This window comes from Squalius cephalus, assembly GCF_949319135.1.
Source record: "Squalius cephalus genome assembly, chromosome: 1".
NCBI lineage: Eukaryota > Metazoa > Chordata > Actinopteri > Cypriniformes > Leuciscidae > Squalius > Squalius cephalus.
In genome coordinates, this window is record NC_137122.1 from 5687023 (window position 1) to 5698166 (window position 11144).

At 37.0% G+C, this 11144-nt stretch overlaps 2 protein-coding genes across 4 annotated transcripts in view; one reads left to right on the forward strand and one right to left on the reverse strand.

Moving 5' to 3' along the window:
- The window catches only part of LOC307155885 (uncharacterized protein), a 468056-nt gene that overhangs the window by 414178 nt on the left and 42734 nt on the right, over positions 1 to 11144 (forward strand). For 2 of the 3 annotated variants that reach the window (XM_079866878.1, XM_079866877.1), the window contains exon 1: positions 10886 to 11094. The exons of the other annotated variant lie outside the window; for it this stretch is intronic. The gene's annotated coding sequence lies outside the window, so the exon portion shown is untranslated. Of the gene's footprint in view, positions 1 to 10885; positions 11095 to 11144 lie in introns of those variants that run through there. 3 annotated transcript variants of the gene reach the window in all.
- LOC307165862 (uncharacterized protein) lies at positions 1951 to 5197 on the reverse strand (the record flags this gene model as incomplete). The annotated part of the gene is made up of 3 exons (XM_079883898.1): positions 5070 to 5197; positions 2546 to 3291; positions 1951 to 1968 (listed from the first exon to the last, which is right to left on the reverse strand). The coding sequence occupies exons 1-3, from the start codon at positions 5125 to 5127 to the stop codon at positions 1951 to 1953; spliced, it is 822 nt and encodes a 273-aa protein (XP_079740024.1). The 5' UTR covers positions 5128 to 5197.

The following is an 11144-nucleotide window of genomic DNA, read 5'->3' on the forward strand; positions in this document are numbered from 1 at the left end:
AGAAGAACAATTTGTTTTTCTCTAAAACGGATAAGCTCGCTCGCATTAAGAGCAAAGGTGTTGCATTGGAAAATCTAAATTCAATAGTTTTTAATGACATATGTAAGTGTGTGCGTATAGCAAAGGGGTGTTAGAATGAGTGTGATAAGTTTTCTGTATTTCTGTATAAGTTTTCGGTTTGCTGGGCAAAAAGGAGAAGTCGGCGCGCTTCTCATATCAGACTCTGACTGATGTGTGAACAGCCTTTCTTGCAAGAAATAAAGCTGATCTTTGTTAACCTTTGAGATATCCTACTGTCTTACAATTATTGATAAAAGTCAAGAAAGAATTTCCACGACAACTGTCACTCAGAACACACTGAGAGTAAAAACACTAGCATCAAACACCAATACAGAAAATACAAACTTTCCATCTTAACAGTTTGAACAATTTCAGTGACTTCATACAAAGTAATATTTTCTTCAAAGAAAAGAGTCACATTCTTTCACATGATTTATTTACATTTTTATAACATAATTCTTTAAGGTAAATGAAAATTAGTAGTTTGCTTCAATAGTCTGTAGTCATTTACGGAATTACAGTAATGAGAAAAAAAGGTAGAAACTAAAAGTACATACTGTAATTCAAACAAATAATTGAGGGGCTAATCTTGCCTCTCTCTAGCATCAGGCCACAGGTTTTCATCAACATCAGTTCCCATCAAAACCCGTCTTCCTTGTTCCATTTCCAAAATTAGTCTTTCTGAGCTCTACCTATATATATATATATATATATATATATATATGTGTGTGTGTGTGTGTGTGTGTGTGTGTTCACTAACAAGTCTAAAACAAGACACCTGCTTAGCCTTTCAGCTGAAATTGCAATCGGCAGTGTTTGAAAGGCACAAGGCTGAAATCTATTCTGTTTTGAATGTGTGGTTCACAGTTTTGACAGCAGTGTGTTAGCATTTGAACAAAGTGCTGTAAAACCACAGTGTTGTGCAGGTTGTGGTTAAAGTCATGGGATAAGTGTGTAGAGTTTTGAAAACTGTGTTCAAGCAATGAAAAACGAACTAGAGTTTGGTCCACATGAACTGCTGCTGTGCAGACTGTAGTTAGAGTTTTGCACATGTGACTCCAGTTGTGCCCACTATCGTTTAGCAATCGAAAAAAAACTGTAAGAGTTCACTGTGTGGGGTATAATGGAACAGCAGTTGAACTCCCTCTAAGCAGGTCTTCCGCCCCAGCAGTTGGGGGTCTGAGAGTCTTGCGTAGGGCGCTGGATGTGGCAGCAACCATGGCGTTTTCCATGGGATCCCAATTACGTCGTCGAGTTACGTCGTCGGGACATTCCCTTTCAGCGACTGAAAGGGAATGTCTCGGTTACTGATGTAACCCTCGTTCCCTGAAGGAGGGAACGAGAGACGTAACGTCCCGTCGCCACCGTTGCTGACCATCGCTGCATGGCCGTCACAAATCTCGGCTTCTCAGCGAAAAACAATGTGTGCGTGCGCCCGCTTCCTGTTTATACCCGCGCTGCTGACGTGATTCACGCACACCAACGTTCATCGGCTCGTTCCGTAGCTCGTTACGTCTCCCGTTCCCTCCTTCAGGGAACGAGGGTTACATGGATCTTCATGTGTAGCTTCAGGTCACTTTTAAAAGAGAAACTCTTTGCACATTGATCACACGTGTGCGGCTTCTCTCCAGTGTGGATCCTCTCATGTGTTTTCAGATGTTCTGATCCACTGAATCTCGTCACAGTGTGAACACTTGTAAGGTTTTTCTCCAGTGTGAATTCTCTGGTGCAGTTTTAAATGGTCCGCTGTAGTAAAAGTCTTCTCACACTCAAAGCACATGTACTCTCTCACTCCAGTGTGAGTTTTCTCATGTCTATGTAAATTAGACAGCAGTGAAAAACTCTTTCCACACACAGAACATGAATGCGGCTTTTCCTTCGTATGAACTGTCAGGTGTGTCTTGAGGTCTGATGCACAGAGAAATGTTTTGTCACATTGATCACATGAGAACGGCTTCTCTCCGGTGTGGATCATCATGTGTTTCTTAAGGTATGATGATTGACTGAAACTATTCCCGCATTGATTGCATTAATGTGGCTTCTCTCCTGTATGAACTCTCATGTGAATCTTAAGAGACTGTTTGTCTGAGAAACTCTTTCCACACTGATCACACATGTGCGACTTCTCTCCAGTGTGGATCCTCTCATGTGATCTCAGATTTGATGACTGACTGAATCTCTTGTCACAGTGTGAACACTTGTAAGGTTTTTCTCCAGTGTGGATCCTCTCATGCGTTTTCAGATGTGATGGCTGACTGAATCTCTTGTCACAGTGTGAACACTTGTAAGGTTTTTCTCCAGTGTGAATCCTCTGGTGCTGTTTTAAACGGTCCGATGTTTTAAAAGTCTTCTTACACTCAAAGCACATGTACTCTCTTATACCAGTGTACATACCATGAGTTTTCTCATGTCTATGTAAATATTGCAGCTGTGAAAAACTCTTTCCACACACAGAACATGAATGTGGCTTCTCCTTCGTATGAACTGTCAGGTGTGCCTTCAGGGCTGATGACCTACGAAATGTTTTGCCACACTGATCACATGCGAACGGCTTCTCTCCGGTGTGGATCCTCATGTGAATATTAAGGGATGATAATTGACTGAAACTATTCCCGCATTGATCACATGTGAACGGCTTCTCTCCGGTGTGGATCCTCATGTGTTTCTTAAGGGATGATGGATGACTGAAACTATTCCCACATTGATTGCATAAATGCGGCTTCTCTCCTGTATGAACTCTCATGTGAATCTCAAGACTTTGTTTGGTTGTGAGACTCTTTCCACATTGATCACATGAGAACGGCTTCTCTCCTGTATGAACTCTCATGTGAATCTCAAGACTTTGTTTGGTTGTGAGACTCGTTCCACACTGAGTGCAGGTGAAAGATTTATTGGCACTTCTTTTCTTGAAAAATGTCTTTATAGTTTTTGAGCGACTCAAAGGTTTTTCTCCAGGTTGGACATGATGTTCCTCCTTCACTTCCATCAGTTCTTCACTCTCCTCCTTCACTTCACTCAGTTCTTCTCTCTCCTCCTTCACTTCACTCAGTTCTTCACTCTCCTCCTTCACTTCCATCAGTTCTTCTCTCTCCTCCTCCACTTCTCTCAGTTCTTCTCTCTCCTCCTTCACTTCACTCAGTTCTTCACTCTCCTCCTTCACTTCCATCAGTTCTTCTCTCTCCTCCTTCACTTCACTCAGTTCTTCACTCTTCTTGCTCTCTTCCATCGGGTCTGAAATGAAAGAAAAACTCACATTTTCAAATTTTCTAAATAATCAAAATAGTTCAAAGAGAGAAATATGGAGTGAATGTAGATTAAAATTATCCCAAATGTAACAGACAACTGCTATAAAATATTACAATAATGTATGTATTTTTATAAATTAATTATACGTCCCTGAAACTTTCCCTGAATGAGGTACACTGATCTTCCAATTATTATCTTTAAAACATTATAGGCACAAATCCCATGTTTCTGTAGTAAGAACTATTAAATATGTTTGATCAATGACACAATTATCTAACATGATATGAACATTAAAATACACAATACTGACATATTTTAACACCAACTTTTAGATCGATATTTAATTATGTTAAAAACTACTAAAGCGTTTTAATTAAGGGCTGTTCACACTAAACTTCTTCTTCCATAGACTTCACATGCATGTGAAAGTGGGACACAAGAAACACAAGATCAAGTGAATTTCACTGCGAGAAAGAACACAAATGTTTACAGTAAAATAGAGTAGATTGAAAATTTGTATATTTTGGAATGATTATTTGTTATACATGTTTGTAAAACTACGCACCAAAAAAAAAAAACTTCCTTTTCTGACGATTTGTTAAAAAACAGAAACCGATTTTTTAACTATTTAATATGGGTAAAATTGTATTTTATGGTAGAGCTGCGCGCTGCTTGCTCCCTCTCTCTCTCTCACAAACTGACAACGGAGGCACGACTAGCCCCTCCTCTTCGAGCACGATCTGAATCAAAACATGAGCATGCGTTAGTTAGAGGACGGATTGTTGCCGGTGCTTTATGCTTATTCCCCCAGCGAAGATTCCAGAATCAATCCGAAGTTGAATGGTTAGTAATGAACACTGTTGCTCAACATAACTCTGAGAAGTTAGTCTATGTTAAACGCTGTCGCGTTTCCATTATAGATTCGCGCACAACTTTTGCGATTTTTTTTCTAAATATCGATAAACAACTATTGCGAAATGACGGCGTTTCCATTAACTGATGTTATGCGACTAAAACGTCATTTTTTTCCTCTCGTGATTCCAAAAATTATGGCAACGGACGTTGGTAGTTTAGGCTATATCAGTGGTTCTCAACTCCAGTCCTCGGGACCCATTGCTCTGCACATTTTGTATGTCTCTCTTATCTGACACACTCAGTTCAGTTCATGGAGTCTCTCCTAACGAGCTGATGATCTGATTCAGGTGTGTTAAATAAGGGAGACATACAAAATGTGCAGAGCAGCGGGTCCCGAGGACTGGAGTTGAGAACCACTGTAGCGGCTATATATATATCACAGCCACCAGACTAGACATTATTATTATTATCTCCAGGTTCATGTTGGTGTGTGTGTGTGTCTGAGTCTGTGTGTGTGTCCACCTCCAGGTCCAGGTTTGTGTGTGTGTGTGTGTGTGTGTGTGTGTGTGTCCATCTCCAAGTCCAGGTTGGTGTGAGTTTGTCCATCTCCAGGTTTGTGTGTGTGTGTGTGTGTGTGTGTCCATCTCCAAGTCCAGGTTGGTGTGAGTTTGTCCATCTCCAGGTTTGTGTGTGTGTGTGTGTGTGTGTGTGTGTGTGTGTGTGTGTGTAAAATTTGCAACAAGAAATCTGTGGAGCAGTCATAGCATAGAAAGTGTAGCAATGGCAATGTAGAAATAGCAATGTCTTTAAGTTATCTGACACTAAGTGTTGGCAATGTAAATAAATGTTGAATGTTTCTAACATGAATGTTCTTCAGCATCATGAATGAATGAAGAATAAACACCAACCTCTTTGTTCTTCAGGATCTTCAGTGTGTTTCATTCTGCAGGGTTCTGGATCACTCATGTTCTCTCTGTCCTCTTTAATAAACTCAGTCTTTGCAGATTTCAGCTCTTCCTGATGCTCTGATGCTCGTCTTCACTTGTAGCTGATGGGGATTTACAGCCTTTATTGGAGAATTGCAGTAGGAGGAGCTTCACTGATGATGTGATTGCAGTGGGAGGAGCTTCACTGATGATGAATTACAGTGGGAGGAGCTTCACTGATGATGTGACTGCAGTGGGAGGAGCTTCACTGATGATGAATTACAGTGGGAGGAGTTGATCTGACAAAATCAAAAATATATAAGTTACTGAGTTTGTTTTTATGCTCATGGACATCAGAATATAATAAAGTAAATTCTTCCAAATATAAATAATGGTAAGAAAAACAGTTGAAAGCATAAACAGAAATAAACATAGGCTACTGTTAGATTGATTCAACAATGCTAAACCCAGCACTGAGGGAGAAAAGGTATCTCTCAAGTTTATTAGCATCTCAGAAGATATAGCAAGAATATGAGAGGAGTTACAGAGAGTTAACCAATAAGATAGTGTATACCTTACATCATATATGAATAAGATTGAATAACAAGGTCATATATGGTCAGTTTCTGGCTATCCTACCACATGTGCATTTGTAGCCTGGAGGACCCTTATACTGTGTTCATAATAGAGAGAATAGGAGAGAGTACCTTCTTACAGAACAAAGAAATCCCTCTGTTATACGCTTTTGCTGAGACTACCATACTAGAATTTCTTAAAGCAACAAATAGTAGGCAACAAATCCCCTCAGTCTGCTGACACCAATGAAATGAGCTTTAAGTGACAATTTGCAGGAGATCTGAAGACATCAGCATAATAAATGAGGTGAAAACAGGAACTATTGTCATGAAATAAAGAGTGTTTTCAGCAGATCTGTTAATATTGATGAGCCTCAGACTATCAACACTCATTCAACAAGCCATTCAGGATCATCAGCAGATCATCTCACTTTATTCTGAGTGTTTGCTGTTAGAAACACATTATTTGAGTCAGGATACATGATAAAAGCCTGTAAAACTGCTCTACTGAAAGATATCTCACAGTGTAACATAAATCATCAATAATAAAACAAAATAATTAAATAACCTCTCGTTATTAACCTCTTCAAGCAAATAACTACAACACATACACAGGTTTCTTGTTTACAAACAATACCGGATGCGCGCGCATCCAAGAGGCAAAACCGCTATCTGTTATGCAGAGTTCTGTGAAAGAACTTATCTCATATAGAAGCCCAGTGTATATAGCCTACACAAAAGGAATACTGCGGGCATATAAATCCTTAGATACATATAATTATGTGCTTTGTGGTCATGTTCAAGATATAAAGTTTTATGACATGAGATCAGAGTTTTGCATTTTAACATTACCAGATACTCAGGAAAAGGAAACAAGGATGCAAATAGATCCAAATAATTAAGTGCAGTTTACAGCACAACAGCTCCGTGTCATCTCTGCTTCTGCTACATATAGCCGAAAGATCATTTCTGCCTCTTAGATGCGTGCACATCTATGACGTTTATCCACTTGTAATGACACATCAAGGATGTTAAGAGGCTAAACGCAGGTTTAAACATTGCCCCATTGAAGTCAACAGGGTGCAAATTTTAAAAAGAGGATAACAAGGTGTAGACAACACCGATTTTTGTCGTTGTTCTCTGTACTGACAGCACTCCAAATTTACAAAAAAATGAGCTCAATGTTAAAATTGACCGGAGTTCTCCTTTAACTACAAATCTGGTTTTGCTTAAGTTTCTCAAACCTCCCTTTACTCACCATTTGTTGAAAACAAACAAAAAACATGTTTATCTAAATGTAATGAAGTGCTTGAATGTTTCTATCGTGAATGTTCTTCAGCATCATGAATGAATGAAGAATAAACACCAACCTCTTTGTTCTTCAGGATCTTCAGTGTGTTTCATTCTGCAGGGTTCTGGATCACTCATGTTCTCTCTGTCCTCTTTAATAAACTCAGTCTTTGCAGATTTCAGCTCTTCCTGATGCTCTGATGCTCGTCTTCACTTGTAGCTGATAGGAATTTAAAGCATTTATTGGAGAATTACAGTGGGAGGAGCTGATCTGACAAAATAAAAATAAATGTAAGTTCCTGAATTTGTTTTTATACTAAATATCACATCTAAGCATTAATGTCTGTCTGTCTGAAGTAAAGTAACTGATGCAAATTTAAAACTTATTTTATAGCTAACCAGAAAACAATCCATTTACAGCGGTTTATCGCTATACCGCGGGAATTTCTTGCTTTTCAACCGTGGTAAGAAAAAATCCATACCGTCCCAGCCCTAATCGTAATGTAATTTCTTCCAAATATTAACAATGGTCAGAGAAAAAAACAGTTGAAAGCATAAACACAGAAATAAATATAGTAGCCAACAAATCCCCTCAGTCTGCTGACTCCAATGAAATGAGCTTTAAGTGTCAATTTACAGGAGATCTGAAGACATCAGCATAATAAATGAGGTGAAAACAGGAACTATTGTCATGAAATAAAGAGTGTTTTCAGCAGATCTGTTAATATTGATGAGCCTCAGACTATCAACACTCATTCAACAAGCCATTCAGGGTCATCAGCAGATCATCTCACTTTATTCTGAGTGCTTGCTGTTAGAAACATGATAAAATTGTTTGATAAACATGATAAAATATCTGAACTACTCTACTGAAAGACAAGATAGTGTTGCTTCTCACAACATGACATGGATAAATCATTAAAACTAACACTAATGGAATTCATCTTAATTAACCACTAAACTACAGCAGCATAATCTAAAATACATTTTAATTTTCTACATTCATTGCACTAATGTTATTAGATTAAATCTGACAATGATCCTAAAAAACTCATTATAAACTCAATGTTTAGTATTTAGCAGTATCTATTCCAGTATATTGTAACAAGGTGAAGTAACACATTTTATTACATTTACATTTATGTATTTGGCAGAAACTTTTTATCCAAAGCGACTTACATTGCATTTTGAGGTTTATTCTTATCGGTTCATGGGTGGTTCTTCAACTACGGGCACTTTTAGCCTTGTGAACTTGAGGGGAAAAAAAGTGTTCAAATCAAAATGGTCACAGTCTAACAGTTAAATATAACTAGTTTAGTTTAATGATCCATAAGAGAACGCACTTGCATTATAAGACAAACTGGTGTTTTTTTTGACATATTTTCCGATCCGCACTGAACAAATGTCATTTCCATCACATAAATATTTGATTATTATTTAAAATTATTATGATATACATAATTTCTTAACAGTGTAAGACACACAGTTTTACCAATTTATACCTATATTGCAATTACCATAGATTTGTGGATTAAGTAAATTAATTGTCATGAGGCCCAAACATAAAGCTTACATCCACCACAACCTGAAATATAATATTGCATTGGTTAGATACATTTCAGAAAAATAACTACTAATTGTGTTATTACATTAAGTGGAACATTATCCCATAAACTATGCAGAAATTTTTAATGAGTGATTAGAATTTTGTACATATTTTTTAAAAAGTTATGAGGTGGTGGAAATGACTGGGTGTTGTGGAAATGACAATGAATGGACGTCCATGTAGAAAAACAGAAAAAAATTATTTGAAACCCATTTAACAAATCATAGTCATTAGTCTGTTTGGTTCCATAACCAGATGAACAGTAACAGTCTTACTGTAAACAACTTTAAGCAGCATCAATTCCCCTCTCAAACTCAGAGGAGAGTTCTCAAACTTTGACTTTTGACTTGACGTTCAGTAACAGTTCTCACTCCAAACATCGAGTCAATCACACAAACGAACACAAACTCGCTCAGGTCTGAATGAACTCAACATATTCTCCTCATGCTCGCTGCTGCTGCACTAAATGTTTATTTCAGAAGGAAGACGCCAGAAAAGACGCACAAGTATCGCTGTGATCGATGAAAACAATACAGAAATGAGCCTGTCGCTTAATCAAACTGTATAAAGTGTGTGTGATGGTTGTGTAAATTATGTGAGAAATACCGTGAACTGCTCTCCTCACCTCAGAAGACTCGACGCTGAAACTTCTTCTTCTCCTTCTTCTCCTTCTTTATTTGCGGCTCGAATTAGCGCCATCTGTTGTGGGTTTTGGATCAGAGACTCATTTTACTCCTTTTTTTCATGTGATGCATGATAATGAGGAAGCAAGCACTTTTTTAATTGCAAAAAAAGTACAGAGATGACATGTTTATGATATACAACTTTCTATACAAAATGTAGGCTATTGAACGTCATCAGTAGCCTATGTTTTCAGTGTAAAACGTTTTACTTTTTACATTCAATATAATTCAATATAATTTTTTGCCTGAAACCGCAAACCTTTGAAAATGGGTTTCAAAGTGCACGTTTTTGAAACAAAAAATGTGTTTTTGAAACAAATCAAAACGTGAATCTCTGAAGACTATGACATTAAAATATTTTGAATCGGTTCAATAAATATTTCAAGATAAAAATTAAGAATAATTTTTTTTTTTTTATTAAATTACAGACTTTCTATTGATGGTATACAAAAAAAGGACAATTTACTATTAGGAAAACATTAGATTTTAAAAATATATTTCTTGTTTTACTACTCTAATGGCATACATATTGTCTGTGACAGGGTGGTACAAGAAAGACTCCCATGCCTGAATAAAAAGGATAATATTATTAAGGATTTTGTGCCTGAGGTGGGAAAAAAAATTTTTTTTTTGGAGGATTAACATATCTTTAAAGGTGTAAGTTTTTCAAAAATAAGTTTGTTCTTAATGAAAATTTGGAAAATTGCAAAGTGGAAATGGCACCCGTTTTGTTGAATGATTCTGCAACTGAACTGAGAAGATTGTGTTTGTTAAAAGAGGAGATCGAGGAGGACTCGAGTGAACCAGAACCCTGGAGAATTTATAAAACACGAGGAACAAGCAGGTTGGTGTCTATTTTAGATTAATCTTTAATGACTGTTCTGGTACATTAAGATAACAAAGCTTTAGACACGTCCCATACAAAGAGTTCCTGTGGTATTGTGTAATATTAATAATATGTGATGTAATAAAAAAGGCGATACAAAAGATGATATATTTTAGAGGATAATATATATATATAGGCCTACATATATTATACTTTTTAGAAGATTGAATATAATCTAGTATATTGACAAATACTAGATTAGGCCTATATGTTTTATTATAAACTTTTAGCATGAAAACCAAAGTTTCAATTATTAAAAGTGTGTGTGTGTCGACTTTTTTGTGACAAAGGTCAGAACTGTATGAACTATTACTGTTCATACACAATTTGTAACAAAAAACAGTGCTAAAATATATATTAAGGAGTCTTAGACCTTTCCAACGATATAGTTTGTCATGATTAGATTAGGATTTATTTGTAATATAGAAGTAAACGCAGGCATCCCACAGGCGGGACGGAGACAGTTATTGAAACCAAGTCCATTTTGTCCATTACAGGGTTGAGAATAAAAGGTGTTTAAATCTGAAAAACACTGAAATGAATAAAAATGCCTGAGGTTGGAAAATATGATTTTTTGGAGGTTTAATATGTGTCTAATGATGTGGGCTATTTAGAAAATGATGTATGTAGTTTAAAACAAAACAAAAATCCAAGTTGAAATATTACATGATTGTAAACCAAGTATTTTCCCTCAGACTCTCGACGCTTCACTCCCCAGTCCAGCGGGTGGCGGTAATGTCGTGCTACTTTATGTACTTTTGGTCTAGAAAGATTTAGAATCGGGTCAATAAATGCATGTAAACGGTAATATTCCCATCCTCATAGACGTGACTAGTTTTGAATCGAGCAGGAATATGTGGAGTTGCTGCAACTGAACTGCGAAGATCGTGTTTGTTAAAAGAGGAGATCGAGGAGGACTCGAGTGAACCAGAAACCTGGAGAATAATAAAACACGAGGAACAAGCAGGTTGGTGTCTATTTTAGATTAATCTTTCATTATTGTTCTGGTACATTAAG